We start from the raw sequence: 27697 nt of genomic DNA on the forward strand, positions 1-27697 counted from the left end.
TAACAGGAAACTGAAATCAGTCGACCCTCCGGAGTTGTGAGCGGTTGATAGAATATCAAAGAATTTTTGCTTTTTATCTTCGTTCAGGGTAGATTGAAAAATCAAGAAAAATAGTCGGTCGTTATCACGGCTATCAGTGTGCTCCGGTGATAGAGAAACCGAAGCCCGCGTAAAAATATGACCGAAAATATCAGTAACTCGAAGGTGGAACTTATGGTCGCGATATTTTATGGGATTTCATGATCGCGATAATGCCGCCTATAGAACTTACGCGACGCTCACGATTTATGGACGACGTCGCCGATACTCCATTGGGACAGATTGCGATCTAACAATCTAATGGAATCCGAAGAGGGGAACTGTAAACAGAAAGCTACCGTTCGGAGAGTGTTCTACCGTATCAAAAGTAAATATCGGGATTAATTTAATGAATTTAGAAAACGAAATAAAGACGAGTTTCCATTGTAACGTGTCAATGAATTGTGAATTATTTATGGTTAGATTTTAAATAGCTAACAACTTAATAAAGGTACCTATTATTGTCATTCGGTTGTATATCAAACGAATGTATTGTTAATGAATAGCTATTTTACATATCGAATTTTTTGGAAAAGATAACTGAAATTGAATACATAATTAAAAGTGCTTTCGTAAAGTAGCTAGGTCCTATAAGTTACATGGTAGTTGAAAGAGATTAGTGACTGTGATGGAATATCGTAATTGGTTAAAAGGAAATTGTACCTTCAATTTTTATTATATTACAGTTTAATTACTTATATTTAGTAAAAAATCTCACATCCAACACTGTTACCACCTAGTGACATTTGTAGAAAAAACTTTTCAGGAATGACACATCGTATTAACGAGCAGACCGACTCCAATGTATGATTCTCGAATTGTTTCGAGCAGTATATAAAAAATAGGCATTAATATCCAAAACGATTGACCTAATTTATCAACTATGCACGACGGAAGCCTGCGTCGTTTCATTTTCACCAGGCTGCATTCTTCTGCACAGTCCACTATGCCATTGAAATTCGAGTCGCGTTAGGATCTCGCATGCAAACGAGTCGGGGAGGATCTGGTATTAGTGGACGAAGCGAAGTATTTCCCCGGAAATACCGCGGCATTGTGCGAGTAACGATCACGGCTAATGAGTGACTGTCTGTGTTTCAGGCGTACGTTGATTTGGTGAAAGCCTGGGGCTGGAAGAGCTTCACCATCATCTACGAGAACAACGAAGGACTCGTGCGTCTGCAGGAGCTGTTGAAGGCGCACGGACCAAGTGAATTCCCTATCACGGTCCGGCAACTCAGCGAGGGGTCCGAATACCGGTGAGTTTTCTACACCTGAATGAGAAAAGTATTTCATAATGTTTGATTCGATATGGCACCAGTTGGTTACACGTAAATGATCAAGCGATTTGTAAGTATATTTCCTTAATTGGATTTTAATTTGTTAGACAAAATTTAAACGGAATAGTACTGTAATAATTTAATTAACAATGCACGAGTGGTTATCTCGAGGATTATCCGACGAGGATATTGGCCATTATTAAACCACAGCGACGGTTTTCCAATTGACGATTATACATTTGGATTTGTACAGTCCTTCACTGGTACTGTACGTAGTGAAAAATTGAAGTATTCGGGGGACAGGTTCATATATCAACGGGGTTGTAACATTTTTAGCGAAGATTAATGCAATTTTATTTTATTCCTGGTCCGACAAAGTATCATTTTCGTGACAACTGACAAATGATTGTAAATTTTCGGCTGACTGAGCACGTTTCATATTACTTTAGGGCACTGCTACTATTTGTACATACAATTCTTATAGTATACGGTAAACTTTTAATTATTCTATGATTCGAATATTTTCCTTGCTCACTGCAAGCTTAGATTTTCAATATCGCTATGCACTTCAGTTTCTTGATTTATCCTTTACCACGACGTGTACTGATAGTCTGCAGCAATTTTCCGCAAAATAAAAAAATAGTAAACAACAAGAATTTCCTAAAAATCGAACAGGAATTTGAAATTAATATTTCATCTGCATAATTCTTCGTTTCTATTTTCTTCAATTACTGCCTGAATGTAGACGTAGAGACGATCCAGGAAATATTCCCGTGAATTTTCCGATGTCATTTTCAAAGATACCCACGCTCTGCTACCACTCTAAGTCCCTTATTACGGGAAGGCGTTTCAGTTTCAGCCACCGACACTCGAAATCCCGTAAAGCGAGCACCGAGTTCCTCGGCAGACGGAATTCACGATTAAGCGACTGTCTTGTAATTAACGCGGAATTGCGAGTCGGAGTTTTTGTTTGGTCAGACGGGAAGCCGTAAACCGGGGAAATTTCCGTCTCCTTTAATTGCGCGGATGATAAGGGAATCGGGACGTTTCTTTTTCTCTGTGGCTAATCCTCTTAAGTTACGAGCCCGTGCAGCTCGAAGGGAAAACACATTCTTTGTGGCGCCGTAATAAGGTTTAAATTTCCCGGTGATACGATACACACCGGAGATGACGTTATCGCGGCTAACCCGACGATCGAATTAACCCATTCACGTCCGGGACTCTTCGTAGTTTGAAAGTCATTGTGCGATCTAGGGTAAAACCTTGAAAAATACCGTCCAACTATTCAGTACGTTAATTTATGTAAAACTTGATCAACTGTTAAATAAACTATGTATTGGTTAACCAAAACATCTGAATTCGCTTGATACGATAACCATCCTTATAAATTTTAAGAAATACTTCGGTTTTTTGATTTCAGATAAGTGGATCTCGAATTTTAGGTATATATACACGGTTTGGGCACCGGTTTTTTTTGTTAACGTTACAGTCATTTCTAGTTTCTTCAGTATATATTAAACAAAATACCCTAAAAAATTGTTTTTATGTCTTAAATTATATATTAACAAACCTCGGACTGATTGTTTAGTCTGTGTTTTATAGTTTGTTTTATAAGAATTTTGAACAATCCGTTTTCTTGACAATTTTACATGAGAATGTATCCTTGAGGATAAAAGGATCTCGCCAAAAGTTCGCGGCGAAAGCAGAGCCTCGGTTTAAATCTTATTACTAGCGAGGCGTTAATAAAGCCCCTACCCCCGTCCACCCACTCGACGGCGAAGATGCTTGTTTGTTTCCTCGCGGCGCGGCGCCGAGCCGCATCATCGTCCCGGGTTTCTTTATGCTTCGCGGCGAATCCATTATTGCCGATTACTTCGGCCACTTTAAATCCCAGCGAGCGTGATAAACGAGGGCGATTTGAACGCCGTTTTCCCCACCCGTCGTGAATTTAATCGAATCACCCACCGATTTCAATTGCACTCTATCCGTCCCGTTGATGCACGTGTCCGTTGCAATTCCACTCACAGTCTCGTTTGACCGAAGGCCCGTACACGCTTCGACGGCGTCTTTACGATCGTTAACCTCTTTGTGATTTTGGCACTTGTTGGGGAGACGAGTCTTTGACCTCACCTATTGCCTGTCCGTAACAGAAAAATTGTAGGAATTGAAAAGGAAGGATGTCTAAGGTTTTAACGAACAACATAAACTTTCAGCAGTTGGCTCGTGAATGGGAAGTATCTGGCATATTACCTAGATTCCTCGGTTGTAGATGTCTTGCTTATTCGATCAGAAAAGAAGTTTTATTTGTAAATGGTACAGCTTAAAGGATTGTAAGGAGTAGATGATTTAAAAATTTAAACTGTGAGCTATTATAATCCGCCTGTAAACGTAATAAAATGTGTACTGGAACACGCGTTTGAAATTCAAATTGTACGATAACTACTGTTCACCCGCCCGTAGCTGACGTAGCTTTACCACATTGTGACAAATACCGTGATTAATCTGAATGCGATATTTCGTACCTGCGCGTAAAACTGTGTACCGACGTACACGTATTTACGCGTGTTCAATGAATACGTAAAAGCCTTTAACGGATCTTAAAGCGGATACGCAAATGGTTCTCCCGACTCCTCGAAGTGACGTACATTTCTGCCATCCGCAAACTACCGGGGGCGACCACAGTCTTGGAAATTTGACTTTATCTATTATTCACACAGGTTAAGTTCCAAGAAGTCCTATTAACTTAACCGGGTCCGCGTAAGAGCGCTATTAACTTTAAAACTCCGATTCCCACTAAGCCGCGAAACGTCCTCGCTTCGAGCTGTGCTTGGTCGTAGAATTTTCATCGCGGCGACGGCGGCGTTTCGGCAGCGGGGAAAATCGGCCAATAAAACCGGCTGCATCCGGACGATCCATCAAGATCGCTCGCAGAATGCAGTCAATCTATCATACGTCATACAACATAACTGCCTCCGAAAGTACGGATTCTAACAAGCGGGGATCCACGCTACGTTTTGCTCGTCGTTCGTGATAACTCTTAACCGAATCATGTCTACACGTTTCCCGCTTCATATCCGAGCTCTCGTGCCCAAGAATCCCGTAGTTGAATTCTGTGCGGCGCGATCATTAATCAATCTCCTTCGCTCGATTAAAAACAAAAAATGAATTGAATATGATAAATTAGCGTCAAGGTTTATTAATAGCGTTCAGTTCACTTGATTATACAAGGGAGGAAATATTGTAGCGAAGTGGAAGGCACAGAGGAACAGAACAGTTAAAACGGATGTAAAGAAGTTACTAAGTGTGTGAATTATTAGCTTTGCAGATAAACACTTATAATATTAGGTATTATATTAAATATTCTACGTGCTGCTCTGAAAAATAATAATTCTGGCTTATACTCATTTGCCCGTCCGATAGAGGAGTGGTACCGTATGTATCTTTGGGAATATTTTCCAAAGTAGATGTAGCAAGTTATGGTCAGACATATCAATAAGAGTCTATTCTAAAGCGCAATGTTTCTGAATCAATTTTCTCATACAGGACAAATTTCTCGGCTTACTTTTGTAAAGCAAAAATTATATCATTTCCAATTGTAATATTTATTATATGTACTCTTCAATATAATAATTACAGGAAGTGCTTGAATAAACATTGTATATCACCATGGCCCAAGGAACGAATGAGAACAAATAGTAATAATGAGAACAAATAGTAATAATATAGGGTACTGTAAGAGCAGAAGAATTTTCCAATGACAAGGATCGATTGTAATATTATGATTGACTTCGATATTTAATTGAAAATATCCGTTCTTGAGGTATAAGAAATTTCAAATGCATAGCAGTTAAGCGACAATGTGTAGAGTTCAAGTCGTGTAGCGTGAACGTTCTTAAGGACGACTAGTATGTGGACAGAGTCTGAGAGTTTTTGAGTGCCGGCGGGGTTAGGGTGGAAGTTTGAGAGTCGGCGATTAAAGGGCGATTAGTTCGTGTGTTTAGAGGGTGAAACGAGGAACAGAGTAGCGAGTTAACGAGATTAGCACAAGTGGCGGGAGTTTTGATAAGAGGTAGGATAAAGCCATCAAGTTATCATTGTAACCTGCAAAACAATTTTTTATAATAATCATTTAACCAGAATAATGCGAAGAGATCATTTATCACTTCCACAATTGAGGTCACGAGAATTGTCTGTAATTTATCATCTTCTCTATGTAATCGTCTCTTAATCTTTTACTGAAAATGAAATTGTAATACGTTACTAAACATTTCATTAATGGAAGATTGGGTAGAATGATTGGTACAATCAAACGGAAGATCATTCTACACGCAAAAATAAGTCGAAAACGTGGAATGAAATTTGTTCGTATAATATTTCGTGTTCTAGATAATTAAATTCCAAAATCGGCTGGATACGCATGCACTTGAATAGGACTTGGCTGGCGCGTCTGTTCATTACATTCCGCTTCTACTTATTGAAGTAATATTCATTAGTTCGATTATGTCGAACACGGTACATCATACGAACAAATTTTATTGTACATTTTCGACATACTTTCGCATGCAGAATGAATCAACTGTCCAACGTCCCACCAAATGATGAAGAATCAAAGGGTTTCTTCTTCGTCTATATTTCGATTACAATCTATGCTTTCTTTTACTTGTCAATATTTATCCAACAACATACCGCATCAGTTTTGCCTGACAGATACCAGTAGGAAGCACATTCGCCAGTAAACCGTGTTGAAATTCGATTCCGTCTTCCCTACGGTTAAACATTTCGTGCTGTAATTACTCTCTCGGCGGATGAGAACGCAACCGGAGATCGGATCGAGGCGGCGACCACCTCGAAAATTCAATGGACCCGATGATCGACGTTGTTGCATTTACAAGGGAAACGCAGCATCGGGTTCGGTGTCACGATCGATACGCTCAAATACGCCATTACGAATTAAACGCCGCCCTCTCGTCAGCAACCGAAGCCACAATGATCTTCTTACGCGTGTCGCGGTGTGAGTAACGTCATCGATCCCCGATGGAAAGTATGTCAACTGCGTTTCACGCGGTCGAATGGGACCGATCCTCGTCTTGCGCCCAACTGGCGTCGTCGATACTGGGGCCTGGACTAGCAATGAGATACATACGGTGCATATTGGTGATACTTGAACAATTCGATACTTAAGTAGTCAGTGGGAAGTATCGAATGTGATCGAAATTTCGAATACTTGATATTAAATTTGAATACTGATGAGTCTTGGAACCATATAATGGATCGTGATCGGACCCGATACATATTTATGATATTCGACCAATATGATACCAAATGACTTATGGTCAGTGGAGTGCATCGAAAGTCATCGAAATGTCGAATACTTGGTATTAAATTTGAATACTGATGACTCTTGGAACCATATAATGGATCGTGATCGGACCCGATACATATTTATGATATTCGACCAATATGATACCAAATGACTTATGGTCAGTGGAGTGTATCGAAAGTCATCGAAATCTCGGATACTCGGTATTAAATTTCAATACCGATACCTCTTGAAGCGATACCAAATCAATACAGGTACATACCAAAACAATATTCATTTAATACTTCCCGAATGTATCCATACCCATTTGATATCTAACGAAATTCTTAATGCCAATTTGATACATAACAAAATTAATATTTCATAAGGTTTTACAAAAATTTTGGAACCAACCTTTAGTATGTATTATATGTAGCCTTTGAAAACTGAAATGAATATGTTTATCTAATGTCATTACTATTATTATTTTGATTATTTTGCTATTTGTGTTTACGTAAAGGTAGGAGTATGTAGAAGTATCAGACGGGTATCGATACTTTCGTATAAGCGTCGAATGGGTATCGATTCTTTTCCATACCTATGTATTTGATACCACTCGGTACCTGATCAAAATTTACGGCCAGGTATCGATAGCATCAGCGCGTTATCAGTCCCAACACCAGACCTGGTCGGCTCTTAATAGAGCACACCACGTATAGCTTATCTCGGCCCCCGCTACCGCCCTGTCTTGTCCGTATCCACGCGAAAATAAGTTTCCCTCCTGGCTGCTGCATTATTCATAGAGCCGAACCAGCGACAGTGACTTATTGCGGTTGCCCTCTGCCACGAAGGGCAGAACGATAGGGATTTGAATAAATTCAGTTAGATTTTCTGGCCCTGGGCGTCGCGCAACGTATCCCGTCCCGCCTTAAAATTCATTGCTCTCTCTCTTTCTCTCACTCTGTGTGTGCGCGTACGCATGCGTTGCTGTAAGCCCCCGCTGATATTGAATGCATTGTGAAGAAATTGTTTATGCGCGTTTTCTACTTTCGTATTTTAACGTTGAACCCGTGTGGGTGACTCTTGACCCCTCGGTTCTAGGTCCTGGATTCTAATCCTACCATCTTCTGGATATCGTGTTTCAGGTTTCGACGTTTGCCTTTGGTTGTGATATTGGGATAGAGATGAAGTTTTGAAGTATTTTCTGCAGGTGACGTGATCGCCACGGTTTTGTGGAAATAATAAATAGTTATGTTCATATATTATTGTGACACAGTCAATTGTTATTTAGAACAAAACTTAAAGCGATTGAGTGTATTTTATTGTTAAAAATAAAGTTGATATCGAGTTCCTGAAAAGTTATTAAGAAATGATAGGAATAAACGTCACTTGTACTCCAGGATTCACGTAATTTTTTTTTATGAGCTTACAGCTTGATAGGGAAAATTTTTAGTGAGACTTTTTCATTTTTTCATTCTTCATGCTGCGATTTGTCTATTATACATTTTGGTTTTGATCATATTTGTTATTTGACATGCCAGTACTTTCTTAAATGATGGAAACATATTGCATTGTAAGCTAGACCCATGGATCGTAATTTGTTAATGGTTGTTGGTAAACCATAAATATTTGAAAATGAATGAAAACAGTAAAGAATTTCGGAAGATCTTCTGATATATGAAGAGTCAATAGATATAAATGTCTTTTATTCGAAAGCTTCCTACATCTTTCGTCGCTTTCAAAGAAGCTTAAAGATAAGGTACTTCCTGACTTCTTTACGACTTCCTGGGTGGTTTCTTGGGACTATGAAATAAGAATACACCTTTACTAGATACTACTTTTTAAAGAAGCTTTTACATGGAATATATAACTCCGACACTTGAAAGAATTCTCGCCCACAAGAGGATAATATATCGAAGGTACAGAAAATGTGAAGAAATTTAGAAACCACTCAGGACCAATAACATTTGTACATTCTTCGATACAGACTTCAGTTGTGGATTCATCACGCTTTCGTAACTATATTGCGAATATACAAACATTGAAAATTTATTTCAACTACTGAAATGACTTTTAAACCGAATGTTAATTTCGCATAAATTTTAATAACTCCCAAGACTAAGCGATAGAAGGCCCTTCCCCAACGTCACTTTTTCCCTTAGCGGTAACCGAGTTTGCTTGTCAGTGTTCAAAACTTTATCAATCTCCAAGTACCAAAAAACAACCACTCTCGTGTCCGTGTCACAGAATATTGGAAAGTCTGCCATGCTTCCTTGATGCCAGAAAGTACAGACGTCGCAATGGAACCCTTCCATCAGGAAAGTAATACCTTACAAAAACAAAAAGCTACGGACGAAAATCTTCGGTTTCCAGGGAAACATGGACAAGCCGACGTCGCGATGTGTCGTTTCGAATCGACTATCGACGCGTGAATTCGCGGTTGATTTTCACGCGCCTCGGGTGTGAGGGTCTATTTCTGGGCGCTGGTCTGCGGTTTCAAGGTGAATAGACAATCGAAAGTCCTCTGGAGCAACGGTCGGCATTCGGGGAGCAATTGATGTGTCGTTTCATCGACGGGTGCCGTCCATCAAATTGAGGGCGGCCGAGTGGGACACCAGGCACACTAACACTTCGGACCAGGAGGTTGCGGCAGAGGCTGTGTTTTACCGTAAACCGATAGCGGCGAGGTGAGAGCGACAACTGGCGAGGCTTCATTTCGCAAATGGGACCGCTGGGAGCTACCACGGGTTGCTTTTTCCGATCGTCGGTCTGTCTTCGTGAAATCGATGGCCCACGACGGTAGTGTTCGAACCGGGACTCGGAAGGGGTTATCAGACACTGTTGTGTTAAGCAACGCTTCTGACGATATTAACGCTGAAAACATTCTGGTATTGTCGATTTATTTGCCATAAAATCGATTTATTTCCATACATTGTAATGGAACATAACGTAGGTATCCGGAACACTTGCCGAGAGACCGAAGTAATTCAGAGAAATTTTAGTTTGGATAACTTCCTAACGAATAAGTTTAGGGCATAAGTATGTTAGTACTTTTATATACAGCACAATAAACTGTATGAATTGGTGCAGTCAAAAACATAGGTTTCCATTTAAAAAAAAGCGCAGTTGCATTTTTCTGATGCACCGATGCACAAAAGTGCATAAAATTAATTGCATATTGTGCACTGTCTGATACCATTTAACTTTTACTTATAACATCTTCTATTCCCAAACGTCTAGGAGGTACAGCCTATTCCAGTTGCGTGGGACACCCTGTATAAGTAGTATTTAAGACAATTGCTGTGAAATTTATTAAAATACTCTTGTAAATTGTGTATTATCATCAGATTTTTTAAATAGAAAGCAGTCAAATCATACAAATGCGTTATTCGTGTATAATGAATAATGCATATGTATCCAAAGGACCAACACAGTGTATTGCTTCCTACAAACAATGAAAACAACAATCCCGATTCACAATACCTCCCGCGCTCAGCAACCATCCAATAAGCGAAATTGTTTCGAATTTACCGATACGACGTCCTTAAACGACCCAGAACCACGCCACGAAATCCCCCATACAGGACGGTCTCGCCGTCGAATTTCCACTGCGCGTCGTCCGCTCGGATCGTAATCGTGTCCCGCGCGGAACGTAGGCAAAATAAAACGTCCCCGGCCAAAAAGTCCAATTTACTTTTCCGTTGAAGGTACAGGACCGCGCGTTTCCTCGGCGAAAAAACTTCAACTGGAGTCCTGGCGCCTTCATTTCGAACCGCCGATGAGCGTAATTGACGTCGAAACGCTGGAACGGTGGTCCAGGAGGAAAAAAGAGAACGGCCAAGGATACTATTCCCTAGAGAGGGAGAGGGGGAGGGTTCCCTTTGATCAATCAGACCGGCATTTCGCGAACGTGACGTAAGATCTGCGGTGGACCAAGCCCTATCCCAGTGGCAGGGGCCAATGCACGTCCCGAAGTTCACGGGTGGGGCGTCGAAGTTGCCCCTGGACGCGTTTGAAGTCTTTGCGTTCACCTTCTGATCATGCCCGCAGCGTGCATACCCTATCTCCGTGGGCTCGAACCAGCCGAACGCCTTGGACCCCCAGAACCCCACGAAACATTTCAATTACTTATGCTGCATCCGGGTTTTCTTCGAACGTTCCTTTCCTCTCTTCCCTCACGTGCCGCTTCTTCCCATTAGCGGAGTAACTCTATAACGGCCGCTTTTACCGTTTTTGTACCGTGAAATCACGGCGTTGATTTTGTTTCCCTCCGCCACTTCGAACCCCCCACCAATCCCCCCACCCAGTTAGTTCGGCGAATTATTGAAAAATCGTCGGAAAACCTTTTCATCCGCAAGGAACGCGGTGCACCATCGGCGACGAACGTTGAATATTAAACGGGGGGCTGCACGATGTGTCGATCGGGGGGATGATTACCAAAGGCTTGAAATCAGTGACGACAGATTTTCAGAGATGTTGAATCTCCCTGGAGGATTCCTGTGCCATGGGTTTTGTAACAGGAACGCTGTTACGGGTGTTGACGTTTCAGGAGTTTCCTCGAGGTGGCGTTATTTAATTGCAGCAGGTGGGAATGTAACGTTTCGCGGGAGAATGCGCCTGAGGGACTCTTTAATGAGTGGGGAAAGTGAATTTTGTAGCTGGGTACGGGGGAGGCAGATTTTTAAACTTGATTCAACGCTTTGCATACGAGTCACGTGAAGTTACGAGGGTTCTTTTTTCTGCGGTCTGTAGTAGATGATCGAGTTTTCGGTCTACTATTGTGTGGCACAGCGTTTCAATCAACGTTTGGTGTGGAAATGTTCAGAGCATTTTTAGGTGTAACAGTTTCTTGAAAGTAAAATTTAAATTGGCGCCAAGATAGAAGTAACTTTTGCATATATTCTTTGGTAATGGAGAGATTTCCTAACTTCGAAATATTTAATTCGAAAAATATATTTTTTGATTCTTGATACTGAAATAATAACTAGTGATACTAAAGTAATACTAGTATTATTAGAAGTATTACCTTACAAAATCTTATTGCTCATTTTCATACAAGGTACCAGACGACTGTATCGGAATGACAATATCGAAACCATTACATTGAAATTATTCTACTAATTACCATCAAGTTACTGCATTCTTTGCTTAACCGAATAACATAGTACCACGTTCTCGAATAATAAAAAAAAACCAATTGTATAAACGATGGATTTCTGGCCACAAAATATCAAAGATGGCTATTTCGCGTTATATAAATATACGTTTATAAATATACTTTCAATACAAATTATTTCTAAATTATATTAGTAATAATAAACTCGTCGTACAAGAAGACCCTATCCTAGCTAAGAAAGACAACAGATCGATGGAGACAGAGAGAGGGTCTATCACACACATAGGCTGCTCAGCAGGGGTAAAATACTGTTGACACGTTTATGGTCACGGTAGTTAAACGACAAAACAGGCGGCTTGTTTCTCGACCCTAGTAGCGAGCGATTCACCCTGTATTTCAAGTGTTCTTCAAGGAGTAGAAAATCTCGGTTGACCCGTAACATTTCCGACAACCCAGATTCCGATTGTGTGATAATCCTCGTGGGGTCCCTGGATATCATAAATGGCTGTTCCTCGCGGTGTTTCACGATCGTGGTTGGATCCCCCGTAATACCTCCCCACGGTAATAAAAGTGCCATCAGGGAAAGCGAAAGTATTTCCAACAGTGCGTGGGGACGTATACCCGAGCGCTTTGGATGCATGCTGAAATTTCGCGAAGCACGAGAGGCCGGCCTGGGAGTTGAACGTTCCCCGAGTTCTCTCTAAAACTTCGGCAATATATCTTTTTATCAAGCTTGGATAAAGTATCGGAGCGTTGGGAGGGAGGCGGACTTACTAATATTGTGGCTTATCGCTGCTGAAGTCCCGGCATGAGGAAATAAAAATCCGATATAAAACTCACGATTAACCCTCGAACAACTCTGGACGCGGTCGATCCTTAAAGAAATTCCATTCGTGCTTTAATTAAAATGCAATTCACAATTCCATCGGGGTCGGTTACAACTTCAATTGAGAATTATTCGAAATAATTTAAATATAATTCATATATTACTGAATAGTTTCATTAGTATGCGATTGGAAATAATGTGAGCATTTAAACGGAAATAATATATATCAAACGTTAATTTGATTCACTTAACCATTTTATTTAACGAAATTGTTAAAGTTAATAGACATAAATATTATTTATATTCAAAATTAATATAAACAATATTTATGCCTATTACCGTTTGCCATTCGATACACAAGAACAATAAAAATTAATATCAATAGATAATAGACGCAGCAAAATTAAAAAAAAGACTATAGCAAGCGATAAATGACACAAACAAAGATATAAAAGAACCCGCAACAAAGCTTAGCGGAGAAATATCTTTTTCCGAGGTGAAATTTCCCCTTTCGGCTATACTCATCAACAAATACTAATATTTCCACTAGTTCAGAGCATATAATCTCTCAGGACACGAACGATTCAATCTAGAGCGACATTATTTAACATATTCACCCTATATTTTCCTGTTCGTGACAAATTCATCAAGATAAATCATGGCGAAAGTGAACCGTGACCGGATCCGGGTTATTCATCTCGTTAAAGTGGACCGAAAAATTACTTCAAGCCCCCAGTGTTTTCACATGCTCGACAAATATTTTTCCTTTACGTGAGCTCAGTTGACTCATGTTTCCCGGCTCGAAAGTTCGGTGTCACGTGTACACACATTGACGGTTCACCATGCCAGTTTTTGGTTGAACCACGGTGACCTGGCTGCGGTGTTACAAGGAGGGTTACACTGTGGCTATCTACCGGTCCATTCAAATATCCACGATCGTTACCCGCGAAACAATTCATTGAACACGCTTTTATCAAATTACACGGAATCCAATGAGCCGAGGGGGGGAGGTGTGACGCGTTTCCCTTGTAAACGCTTAAAAGGGTGGCCTCTTGGAATAAACTCGTTAACTCGAGCGTAACAATGGGCTCGATTAATCTTTCGGTTTCACCGTCACCTCGGGCCGTTGACTCCGTTCCTTTCTCTCTTTTTCTTAATTTTTTCGCCGGTAACACCCACCACCACCTCGTATCGGAATACCAGAGGCGCGCGTGCGAAATTTTTTTTTACACGCTCGGAATATCTTTCCTACCTAAGTCCCGATTTCCATAAAAAAGATTTAGACCCGGCATCCGCAACCGCGCCTCTCGCTCGGCCTTCATAATTATTCATGACATGCAAATCCACGCTGAATGTCAGCCTTTTCGCCTTCTGATAAAAAATAAAATAAAAATAAAACTAGTCTCGTCAACGTTCGAACGTTGCTCCCTGTACCGTTCGATCGCGAAATAGACAGCTGCGGTCGGGGACGCAGGAAAAAGAATGCGAAATCTCGATCGGAAAGGGATTATTAAACAGTTATATTCACCTTGGTGCAAATCGAATTGTGAAGGATTGAATCTTCGATTCGTAGTAACATTTTCGCTATGAAGCGATATGATAAGGCAAGACGTATAATATCAGACAAATATTTTTAGGACAAACACCTTCTGCTGAAGTGACTAAATTGGAGCATGCAATTAATATCATACTAAACAATCAATGCATGTCTCTTGCCTAATCCTTGTTTTCTTAGATCGATCACACTTTGATACATTTTCTATGTGACCTAGTTGAACAAATTGTTTCTCTTATTAAATATGACGTCGATTTCGGGATGTCCACGCGTCAAAAAGGATTTTAACACTTCATTTAAGTCGTCTATGATATTTGGTTACAAACATTCTTGGCAAACTTCTGCCTCGTACCATCCTAGAAACATAAAATAAAGTTAAAATACGACGTTTCAGCGAAAGTCATATGTCAGATTACAATTTATGCTTATAAATGAAACACCTAAATATTTTACTATCTTCCATACACTTACATTATTTAGTCAATTATATATTGGTTTCTTTGATGAATTTTTTATAATTAGTATTCATCGATTTATGTCTCCTAAGCAATATTTATTTCAGACTTTCAGTAATTTAAGCACAAAGTATATCGTGCCTTTTAAAAAAAAAACTTTTTGTATTTTGTAATCCGCAGTCATCTCCGTATAACATTTACGAAATCCTGCGTCGAGCAAACAGTAAACCAGGGCAGAAAATTTCTCACATCCCCATAACAACAAACAGAAAAACATTCGAATTCACCGTTGCTCGAGGTGCTTCCAGTCTGCATTTCGCAAAAAAAAAAAAACAAAAAATAAACGAAACCGGAAATGGACGAGCGTAGAAACGCCGGTTCTCGATCGGTTCGGTGAATTTTCATTACTCTCTCACGGTTTACTTTCGATGTAGTTTCACCTGGCCGAGCTGAGGGGTGGGTTCTCGCGGCAATATAACTGTCTGTCCTCGTCGCGTTCCGCCCCCACCCCTTGCTTCGTTCTGTCGCAGTTTCTTCGTCGGGTCGAGGGGGGAGGTTGTTGGCGCGTCTACTCCGCCGGCAGCAAAACAAAAGGGGCGATTAAACGGAACAGCGAATCCGTCAGGGGGTTTCACCCCTGACCCCGCGTCCGACCCCCTCTTTATTTGTATTAGTTCACCCGTACCCCACCTCCACGAGGATGCAGTCGCGGGATAGCCCGGAAAATCCTCTCACGGGGAGTAATTCTGTCGCGATGGCGAAACGTTTCGCTGAGCCCGGAAGTCGGTCTTGCCGGGCACGAGATTTACTCAGAATCTCGGGTACGATAAGCCCCGCGCAGGCAACGCCTGCCCTTCGATCCGACTCTTTCGGGAACCTTGCGATATACGAACACGCGCGACCTGTGCTAACCGAAGAAAACTCGGGACAGGAATTTTTCGGCTTATGACGAATGTAAATAATCATTTCTACGCATGTTGGTTGAACGAAGGGTAGACCGACCGATAGGATAGCGACGATCGTAGGTGTATACCCACCGTTCGTAAGTATTCAAATAGGTTTTTTTTATTGTAAAATAAACTCGAGAAGTCTATATACAGTTCACTGATACATTAACCTAACGTGGCGGAGGTATTCGTCGTCGTGAATCGCGGAGCAATGTGGACACAGAATGAAGATGAGTTTAATCAAGCTGAGCCACAGAGATTGAAATTAGTCAGAATAGATTTCAGGCAGGAAATGTGCCGTTTCTATAATTAAATTTGACTTCAAGGGGAATTAAAGCGTCTAGAATGGGTGGAAATGTCGCCGCCTACTAACATCCGCCGGCAGCAGGGAAACGACGGGGACGTGTCTAGAAGGATTGTCAAACTGCGATGTCGGAGTTTCGAGCTAATTATCTATTCGGCAAACAAGCCGCCAAATGTAGTTCCTTTCTTCCCTGGGAGTTAAGTAACGAACACGGGGGAGGGGAACGAACCTGATGTCTGTCGACTGCAATCGGGTAGATGAGCGGCTAAGGATAATATTGATCATCCCTCGTCGACGAAATGTTGCTAAATTTCCGTTTATCGACCGAAGTCTCTTCTCGAGTTTTCTAATTTACGGGAGTGTTGTTGGTTTTCGACTGCAAAGTTAGCCGTGGTAACTAGGACTGAATATTCTATATAAGAGCAGAATTAATACTTCCACAGAATGAACTTAAAATCGTAAGGTAATAAAAAATTTAATTTAGTCGGTGCTGCAGAATTAAATTGAGAATACAGAATAAATTTTTCTGTTCAATTTTTTTTGCAAATCCTGTTTACTTATTGATCAATTTATAATTACGAAAATTAAACGGAGGTCTATTTTATGTATCGAAATATCAAGGTGATTGAAGCTTCTATTTTAATGTACATTTTTTTTATTGTTCCGTTCGAGAAATAAGAAAGGGAAATTGCTTGAACGTACAACTTCCCGACACTTATTTTCAAAACAAGGTTAATTTAAGAGAATTTAACCTAATCGTAACGATTTTTCCTTAATCGACGCGTTGAAGTGTCAGTTTTCAGAAAATATACACTTTTATCAATCGGACACAGTGTTTTGTATTGAAAAAAGTATTCCTAATCTACTTCAAAGATCCATACATTACTTTTTGGCCAATCCAATATTTCCATCCACGACATAATGTTCCACCAGAAATCACCACTTTTACTTCCCCATTCCCAATCCACTCAGCGTCCACCATAACGGCAGACTGTACCGCGTAAATTATCCTCGTACATCACGATTTCACTAGACAGTCAGCCTAAGCACCGACTATTCCCAATCTCTCGATCGATCCTCGCCATTGTATCCCCATGCACTCCGAATCACACCAGATCGACGACTCGTCATCTTCAGGTCTCCTGTTCGTGAGATGGCACGATGGCTTACGTTCGCCAAGCTCGCCGCTTGTCTCAGCAAGCTACTCGTCGCCCCGTTGTAACTCACGCAAAACCATTTCTCATTCTGACTGCTTAACGGCGCGGCTGAAGCCGGTTGTAGGACTTCCGGCAGGAAGGGAGGAAGAAACAGTTGAGGGGGGATGGCACGCGATCCCAGAGGCCACCAGCAAGGGTGGTAGCCGGTAGCTAGAAGAATTCATTCGACGTTCGGTAACGGATGAGGCGAGAAAGTTTGCGCGGCAATAACTCATCGTTCACACCTTATTTACCTAGTCCCCGTCCCGGGCGCAAGTCGATCGTTTCCCCCGTTCGCCGCCTCGTCGAATCCTGTAGGATTGAATTTTAACGGGTGCCTCCCTTGAAAGGGGAAACCAGAATTGTAACCTATCCCCCCTTCCCAACCCCACACGAAGGCAGCGAACCGACTAGGGCTCGACGGGGCCGAGCATGGAAATAAGCAGGAAATAAATGACGTCGTGGCCCGATGCCTCTGTTTCCTAGAGAACCGATGAACACGCGACTTGTTATTTATGTGAACTTCGAAATGGGATTCTTTCTGCTTGAAATGCGACGATGCTCGGTAGAATGTCTTCATTCTTGGGGAGATCCAGTGTCTGGGGAGGATTGTCAGCTTTGGTATTGTAGCTTTCAGGTCTTTGAATGATAATCCTTTACGGATCTAGCTTTGATACTCTTGGAACTGAATCAATTAAGAATCCTCGCGAAGATCGTGTTGAGGACATGTATGATTTAAGAGCTCCTGGTGATTACGATGTCTCTGGGCAACTCTTGGTTATGAAAAATTGAATAGTGTTCGAATCAAATTTATGACAGGGATACGGTTTCAGATCATAGGAGACTCCAGAGAAGATACAGGAAGCGTCCCATAAAGAACCAAGGGACTTCCCAGATACCCCAGGACTCTCCAGCCGTACACCTTCCAAGGAAGTGCACTTAGGACGAAATGGAACAGAGGATGGGTCAATATCTTGATATATAGTATAAAATTTTAGAGCAGATTCAAGTCAGTGACAGGTTAGAGCATAGTTCATAAGAGATAATTACAGTTTAGAGACATCAATCAGAACGCTCATCTTAGTGCAGTTTATTGGAGTTCTAATTGTCAGGTTGGAGCTCTAAATGAACAATTAGGTCCACCTCAGGTGCATATTTGAGAGCATTCAGGCTCTCACCGTAGAGACCAAGCAATTAGGCTTGCAAGAGTACTCGGGCTCTTCCTATAACTAGTTGTGTAACAGTGAATAAATATAGTTGAGTTTATAGTCCCGAAAGGGTTGTTCCTCCAGTTGTAGACAGCACTACCCTGAGGAATATTCTGGTGTACCGACGAAGAACCTTCTCATGCCCCAGCAAATGGTATTATCTGTTGCTCTCTATTGAGGAACACGTCAAGGAACAGACTCTAATGGTCAGTTACTCGATTCGACGTTCCCTCTAATGCTCGCGATCTACAATCACCCTGTAATTCTATCTTCCATTTTCCCTATCCCCGTGTAAATTTTACAGTATTACACCGTCTCCGCTGCAATTTGGCAAGTCCAATCCAGCCCGTGGGCGCCTAAGAAATTGGAGAAGATATTCCTCGATCGAAGGAGCGGCCCTCCCTGGGGAAATTGATAATTCGTGGAAACCATTGGCTTGTGCGCCATAATTCTCGTCGCGATGCGTTACGTAGATCAAATTGCTCGGTGAAGAATCCGATGAAGCAGCTGTCGCCGACAGATAGACTCATTCTCGTACGACCCGTCCCGCTCCTCATCTAATTCTCGTTTCTCTTCCGAATCCGCCGAAGGATTCTGTTTCCGTTCTCCTTCGTTCACATGTAGCTGCCTTAATTTATATGGCTCCCTCGGTTGCTTTCTGCGGCAGCACTACCCTCCCCCTACCACCCTTTCTCACGAGCTGAATGCCGCGGAACTCCGAAGATTCTGGGGGTATCGATTACGTGGCAATTTCTTTTTAACGAGCTCCCGATAGCTTCTCGAAAGGGATGCGACCCGTGGCGTGGGGGAAGGGACCTGATTTAGAGCGAGGACCGTAGGACTTAGAGAGAAACTGTCCCGTCCCCTTTCACCCCCTAGCCACTTTACTTCTCGTCCGGCCATATAGCCTGTAATCTCCTATCGACTGGTAATCTCGATCAACATCCACGGATTTTCCAGCGGGCAAAATGGGGGTGGGATAAAATTTTTCATCGGACAAGTCCCGTTTTCCGACGGTTCGTTCGATTAATTAGAAAACTTTCCCACGGCTGATTTTTTCTATTCAGCGAACTTTTAAGTTACCGTGAACAATCGTCCTTTCTGCTGGGATATAGTAATTTTGCAATCTACCCGAATAATATCTGGAATATTATCGTGGAATTATTGAAATTGTTGCTGGTGTAAGTAAATAATTAAATTGATGGGAACGCGTTGATCGACTCCAGGCACTGTACAATCTCAACGAATGTGGGAAATCGCCGAATAAATGATTCAGACCCAACACTCCGATGTCTAGAAATCTTTGAAGACCAGGCTCTCGAAGATTTGTGAGTTTTCGAGTGGTTTCTCCTGGTTTGTATCAGATTTATTGCAGTGGATCTGGGAGACGTATCAATGAAACAGTGCCATTCGTTTCGAAACGCCTGACCAACATTCGGAGCAACGACTGGATTTCTTTTTCAGTCACTTTAATTATGTCTTTTCTCATAACAGAAGATTGCTGTGGTAATTTGTTACGGACGTAACGAGACAAATGGTGGCTATGTATAAAATGTCTCGAGGGCTTTGCTGATATAGCATCTTAACTGGTGTAGTGGTAATTTTGTTGAACAAGAATTTCTTTATTCAGACAGTGACGTTATAATTTTGTGCTTTGGTACACGGCATTTCAGTCGTTTTAGGAAGTATATCGAAGCACGAGGTAGGAAAGGAATTTTGTTCATAGGAATATAACATATTGCTCGTTAATTAAGTTGTCTATCTCCTGCCATTTCTCATGAATGCCGTTGTTTAAGGACTTCCTGGGAATATGAAGAAATAGGGCAGCGTCATCATGAATAAACCATGCGCGGGGTCGTTAAGAGTCATATTTCTTGAAGATCGCGTCGAATGGTAGATAACTGTAGCGGCGACAAACCGTCGTGAAATTGTAATCACGATAGTAATTACTCCTTTAGATTATTTTAAAGTCCTTCTGAATAGTTACTAATTACTGAACTTACCGATATTTGAGTTGTATAACTTCCATTACGACTCGTGTCTGAAAACATTGAGACTACTTTATTATTTATGCAACATCAGCTTTAACCCAAAAAAGAGTGCAAGTTGTATATATTGCATATCCATGTCGAAACTACTTCAGAATAAAGAAGTGACGATTCTAAAAGATTCGCAATCACAGGCAGAATCGCGCTCTGATTGGTCGGGGCTTTTTCGTTAATATCTTGTTAAGAAAGCCTCGGACAACATTCCCGCTAAGGAAAAAGTTGTTTCAAATCATTCTAGGAACCCTTTACTTCCGGGAGTCGAAGCTATTTTGGGACACCCTGTTTAATCCTTTATTACCAAATTTTCCGAAAATAGTTTCCTGCGATAGATGGCTTAGTGGAATCCCATCTCCGCTTGAAATATCACTCGTTAGGCACGGTGGAGTGTACATCTTCCGTTTTTTGTCCGTTAATGTCTTTTCTCGATGAAAAAAACCCTCGCAGTAGTGGTATTTTTGGACACCCTGTACATATCGCGTGTAATGTTCCTCGAAGAATAGAATGACCTACTAAGTCCTAGTTCCCTCGCGAAACAACAACCGTAGTACACACCCCGCTTCGAAGGGCCGGGCAAGGAAGTGTCGTCGGCAATAAATCGTTGTTATGAAGCAACGGGGAACACCGCGCGGAATATCGAACCGCCCGTAAACCGAGAGAACCCGGTGCACGACAATACATCACCATTGCCGCGCGCGTGTACGCGCTATATGTCAAGTCGCAAATACCTGAGAAACCCAGTCGTGGCGTCGAAGTGGCCGTTTGTCTTCCCGCCGCGGGAATATCAGGCTTGTCGCGGTAAAAATGTCACGACGACCCACTTTGAGGCGCCCCTGGGTCCTCGTTGAAGGACCGTTTAAGGGTTCGCGAGCTGAAGATGGTACATCGCCTCTCGGTGATTCGTGTTGTTAACTACCGACGAGAGTTGCTGACTCTTATAGCGGTGAATGTACAGACTGGGGTTAATTAACAGCCACGAAACTACACCTCAGCAATTTATGCAGGTATTAAAAATATTTACATATGTAATCATTATCATATACTGGGTGTAGCAATAAGTAATCCACTATATTTTGTCAATTTCAATACTTATTTTCGAGGAAATTAGAAGTCTGTGATATTTCGATGGTATTTGGTCTGGTTCTATAATGTATGGTGCTATTTTGAAAGAAGTAAAGGGTAGAAAGATTATCTAAATTTAAATTATGTTAATCAGTTTATGAAAAAGAAATAATGGAATACTTACTGGTACACTTAATATTATATTCGGATGTTTTGAGAAGTATTGAACATATCACGACTTTACTTTCTAAGATTGTAAAGTATAAAAACAGATAATTTTCATCGTCGACAATTGGAGTAAGACTATCAATCCGTGAGGAATTTCATTTCTCTATCATACAACGGGAAATAAAGAGAAAAATTGAAAATCTGAATTTAAAAATCTTCTGGAAACGCGTGGAATTAAATAAGACTTTGTAACGCGTCTGTTCATTGTATTCCTTTTCTACTTACTGCCAGCATAAATACAGCCGCTTTAGATAACTTTTTAACATCATCTTCTTTTTTTTTTAAAGCTAAGTCTCTAATAAAAAAAATCGTATTCTGCAGTTATGATTTATTTTTTCACAAGAAATCACTTCCTGACCGCTTGAACTATCTTTTCGGCCACACTCTGTATGAAAGGAACACCAATACAATACATATGCTTGTTTATTATTCAAACATAGAGCAATGTAATATTCACTGAAATGTTTGAAAATTACAGGAAACAGTGAATAGTGTTACAAAGTATTAAAACGTTTCTCTCTTTCCAAATAAAATGAACAACAATATATGTGTTTGGAAACTCTGTTCACCACGTACTCCCATCACTGTTTCGCCTTTTAATTCTGTACATTGCAACTAAACAGTGGCAACTATTTCACCATTTTTGACTTATTTCCACACAAACGTTCAGTTTATTCAGTCAAATACATCCTGCCAGAGACAGTAGCAACAGTAATCACCGATGAATATTCAACAAAAAACAGTTCAAGAAACATTCGAAAAGTGTTCCTATTGCACGGTAATTTTTGCTGCCGTAAGTTGCCCATTCGTAAGTTTCGCTCTTTCAGCATTATTCGACAAACCAAAGCCCGCGGCGGCTGAATATCCCGCGCTCACCTTTTGCGGTCTGCCTCTTGAAGCGGAAACAGGATCCAAGAAAATGATAGCCCAATGAAAAGCGACGTATCTCCGATTTCGCGTTGGCATTCGGAACGCAAAGCAATGGAAAACGTCGAAGATAAACAATACCGCCAGTCGTTCAGCTCCAGTCGCGTAAAAGGCTACTCTTTTACTGGCTTATTGAGTAGCGTGTTCGCGGATCTGACGACACAACGATTCTTGGTTGGTGAACGGTTCACACTTCGGTGGCGTGTAAAAGCGAGAAAAACGGTGCAAAGTAACCGAAAACCGTTTAAATTCGCGAGCTTCCGGTCGTAATAAATACTACGGGCCCAGCTGGATTACGGTGTGTTGCACGGATTTAATGTGTACTGTTCGGAACAATCAGCCCGTAATTCGAAAAGCTGGTCCTCTTTAGCGGATAATGACAAAATTTACCGGATACGTATGTAATTTATTCAATAATAACGGTTCGTTCGGTCCCACTGTAGTCCGCGCGTCGATAAGTATGATACAATGACGATTAAAGGATTAAAACCGTGGAACTGGATGAACTGGGAGGAATCGAAAATTATTAGATGCATAAAATTCGAAGGGTTCCATTAAACAGAGGACAGGGGAACTTTGATTATGGAGAGGTAGATAATTTCACGTGAATTCGGTTACGTTAAATGAACGGGTATCGAAATACAAGATCAGAATGTTATATTGTGGTGGTTGAAATGGAAAGTGTGAAAAGATAAGGGAAGGTAGTGTTTCGTCCTGAGCTTGTTAATGGACTCGTCAGTAATGCTGTATCTAGCAGATTCTGGGTTATATGTGGGGTTAGAAATTTACGATAGATTGAGTACATGTGGAAAGATATTGACTCAGAAGCCAATTGGTGAGTACAGAAAGTACCACCACGATATAATTCAGAGTTCAATAAAGTGAAGGAAATAGGTAAAATTATGCTTCATCTATTTCATTTACGAGGGGTGTTTCCAAACTTCTGGGAATTGTGTTACAAATTGCTTATTTTATTTTCAATATAATGTTTGGTAACAGTTAATACTTACTGGGTATCTGATCAGGCAAAAAAGGTGAATGTGTGAGTAATTTCCAGCACAATTCGTTTAAAACTGTACTTTAAGAAAATAATGTCTCCTTGAGAATTTACAACTTCTTCCATAGTTAAAAAACTAACGCTTAAAAACACATCGGTGTTCGCCAAGTGACTAAATCATTCTGATAAGCATTGACTAACATCCTTGGGAAAACCTGTCAGAACTTCTCTACCTGAAATCATTACCCCTGAATTATTCAACCAGATCGAAATTCCCAGAACTCTGGAAACACCCCTCGTGTATTGCCAAAGCAACGAAAATGCTAGGTGGAACGTCACTAACTGCCATCTACATCGAACGTAAGGCTTTGAGCTCATTTACGAAACCATACCCAAGGACAGCGTTGTTTTACAAAACTATTATGTCTGCCTCAACTGGAACAAATGGTTTATTTCGCGACGTAATAAGGACACCTTTTCTTCGTGTCGTGCGAAACCGTTTTCCCCTAATTCAGCCATACAGAATTAAACACAAACGTTCTCCTGGCAGCAGTAGCCCCGATTTTGTTAGCTCTCGCAATCACCAAACACGATTACGTATGCACGCGTTTCACCCACCGCGTCGAGACATAACGACAGACGTGGATGCGATTATTCAGGAAACAGAATGTAGCCAAGGTGGGAGACTGAGAACGAGCCCTTTGAAGTTTTCGTTTTCAATGCATCAGATTGTCGTTACTTTGACTCGCCGTGGAAACGAGGTCGGCTTTCTTCGCGATGACGCCGAGGATTTTTTTTTGAACCCATTGTCTGTCCGCGTTCTTTGATGACTCGGAATCTGGACGATGGGACTAAACGGGGCACTATAGAGCCCTTGTCCGGGAAAGAAGACAGGTGGGCGATAAATTGCAAGCAATTCAAGTAATGTGGCGTGACTATAAGTACTCTTGATTCCGTATGATAATGAAAACTTTTGTTTAAAAAATGTTTCATGGTAAGCTTTAAACGTAAATTATTTGTAATATCGAAAAGTAGAATGAGCGTAATGAAACTTGCCCAAATGTAGATACGGTGTTACCTTCAAGGAACAGTCGATCAGTCCTTTCTCAGCAGATTTAGAATCATTTTGAACCCAAAACTATGAGCTGTTCACTCGGTATAGTTAAACATAGACGCCCAACTATTACTATATTTATTTTATTTTCTGTTACTTCAACATTCCCTAATCAGGAATCGGTAATTACAGGGTTCAAAGGAGTCGAACAATCTGGAAACACCAATTTCTCTGAACATGGAACGTATCCGATAATATCTCGTTTGAAGAAAGCTACTACTATCATCACGGTACATATTTCAATTATCTGCAAACTACTTTTGCAAGACATCGATAGGAACAGCAATTTCATACGGTACAAACCAATATTATACAACAATTAATTTTATTGTTCGTACACCTCCACTGGACTTTAGAAGTCAACAGTAATACTACGTCCAATTATCTCCTTCCTTTAGCGAGACACCTCAAAGCCCTGACTATCTCATAGCTCCGACAATTTCGTTGCTCACTGTCGCTCGAGCCACCGTCCGCGAAGTTGTCGCGTTATCAAGAAAGCCGTTTCAAAGGGAACCGTTCCCATTGGACGGGTCCGTTGAATACAGAGCTCGACACACTCGAGTGTACGCGCGTCTGACCGAATGGACCGTAGTTATCGACGCTTTTCCGCGCGAGACACTGCCTCGACACGCAACTCTGATAAGAGAAGACACCCTGAGAGAACACACACATACACATCGCGAGAACCGTACGCGATGATCGCGCTGCAATGGTGGCACATGTGCCAGTTCCAGGGACGAACAGGAACGGAGGAAGAATGCCTTTCATCCGTTCCATCGAAGGAATGTCTTTGCCGTTGCCAGTTCGAACACTAGAGAGAACAACACCGCCCGGAAAAGTTTCACCCTCGCCCGACCCGATCGCGTTAATGCGAGTTTGAGAGCGCGAGTGGCGGCGGCGACTCTGCCATCCGGCCGGGACGAAACTCGAGGAGGAAGTAACTTTCGGAAATTTGCAAACTAACTGATGGAAACCTCATTTCGCGCGAAACATCTTGAACACGGCCGTGTCCGGCGGAACGTTGTCCGCGCAGGTGTTACGGAACGGCCGTAAGTGGCTACGAATCTCAAAGAATCGACGATACAACCTGTTGAAAATTTTGTCGGTACGCGGGGGTCATCGATTTTTTAGGGGACTTTGGTTGTCGTTGCGAAGTACAGTAAACTCGCGATAATTACCCGAATTTGAGGCTCCAGAGGTGGTTTCTAGGAACGGGTAATTATCGAGAGTTAATAGCATGCAGGATGTTCTGGCAGCTAGGTTCACTGGACGTAATCCGACCAATTATTGGCTATAGAAGTCGACAGACATTCCTATGGGATATAGTAAATCCTCTATGAGTGCTCGAAGGCTCCTGGGCACTGACGCGGAGGGGTCCCCAGGTGTAACGCTGACTTTTTAATGAGGTGTGGCAAGGTGGTAGAGTTTGGAATTCTGAAGCCAATGATATTTGTTTCAGCCTCATACGGCCATTAGTTTATGAAATATTTACTGTTAAGTGCCGAGAGCCTTCGAACACTCATCAAGAATTTACTGTATTTATCCAGCAGGCAGGTATCGCCAGTTTCCTGTATTTCGATCTGTTAACCCTTGGGGACTGTTCGCGGAGACCGTGATATGTCAATATTGATCCATAAACTATAATATTCTTAACTGTACATTTTTTTAGCGTTCAAACTAGCGATCTTATTTCCTTCAAAGCTGAGTAGTTTCGTTAATATGTGAGATATCAATATGCAACTTCCAAGATATATTTCTACAACGTAACACTTTTAGTAAAAGTTAAAACATCGATCATTTTTACCCGTCTAATTAGATGGTAAGTCCTAAAGTGGACTGAAGCTTGAGAATTACTCTCAAGAATATAACCCTTCTGAATTATTCTCATGTAGGTATCCAGCATCAGAGTCCAGGAATCATCAGTCCAGGTGCATTCTTGAACCGACGACCCTCGACGTGTTCAATAATTCCGTCGTGTCACACGTTCCACCCTTTTACGAAGCTCCACTGCATTCGTACCACCAGAAATACACGCTTTGACGGCTGTAAATTCACTTGAAATCAACTACGGTCATAACTTCACCGTGTAAACATAAATTCCCCGTGTTCCATCCCCCTAGCTAGGCGTCGTTTCACCTTCATTGAATCTCCGATCGGACCAATATTTCCATCGACGGGGCGGGTCGGTTCATTAAATCTGCCAGTTGGTACGGCATCGAAACTCGCGTTATCGGAAAGTCGTTAAAATCAGGGGGTCGCGTCGACGCGGAAGTTGTATAAATTTTTTGCCACTTTCGTCGAGAGGGCCGATATTTATTGTGCAATAGCCGGGGCCCGGTGGCGCGCGAGCGAGCACGACGGGCGCTCGATATATTCGACGAAACGCTCGGCAGACTGCAACCAGTTATCCTCTCCGGTAGCTTCGGCGCTCGTGGTCCATTGGGAGCTCTTCGGTTACTCCAATCCAGACCCTCTCGTGCGGTGTGTACGCTGTAAGAATAATGTCGATGGCCAGGCATTGGGACTTAGGTGAACGTCGAAAGTGGATAGGGAACAGACAAGTTATTCATACTGTCTGAAAACAGTGCCATGCAGGCTGAGTTAATAAGAACTACGATCTAAAATATGTCGTTACCTATTGGTTATACCAGAAAACGTTTCAATGAATTGTATAGGATATTTTAAGGGATGCATCGGATGGATACAATTGGATTTTCTTGTATCTTATTTTTTTTAGGTATCAAGGTGACCTTGAGTTTTCTTCAAGGTCAATGCATCCTTTTTTAAGACCACGTTGTTGTTGATGGAAAGATGAATTCAGTAACCTATAGTATGATGGTATTAAAAAAAAAGATTGACCTTGAAAAAACTCAAGGTCACTTTGATATGTCAAAACTTGGAGTTATTACTTATCTTTTAACGATCACTTCAACTTGATTCTTACAATTCTCCCTCGACTGAAGGAATGACTTCGGGTGGAAGACTTACACTTTTCACGACGATAAGAAGTCAAGAAATGTTAGCAAGTTTCCTGCGTTTAGTGTACCCGGAGAGCCAACCTGG

At 41.5% G+C, this 27697-nt stretch overlaps 1 protein-coding gene across 1 annotated transcript in view; it reads left to right on the forward strand.

Moving 5' to 3' along the window:
* Positions 1-27697, forward strand: part of LOC107186231 (glutamate receptor ionotropic, kainate 2) — a 178409-nt gene that overhangs the window by 81545 nt on the left and 69167 nt on the right. Inside the window, exon 4 of the mRNA XM_015574057.1 lies at positions 1177-1334. Coding sequence (XP_015429543.1) covers positions 1177-1334 — 158 coding nt within the window. The remainder of the gene's footprint in view (positions 1-1176; positions 1335-27697) is intronic.

The sequence above is a fragment of the Dufourea novaeangliae genome, unplaced genomic scaffold (assembly GCF_001272555.1).
Source record: "Dufourea novaeangliae isolate 0120121106 unplaced genomic scaffold, ASM127255v1 scaffold14, whole genome shotgun sequence".
Lineage (NCBI taxonomy): Eukaryota > Metazoa > Arthropoda > Insecta > Hymenoptera > Halictidae > Dufourea > Dufourea novaeangliae.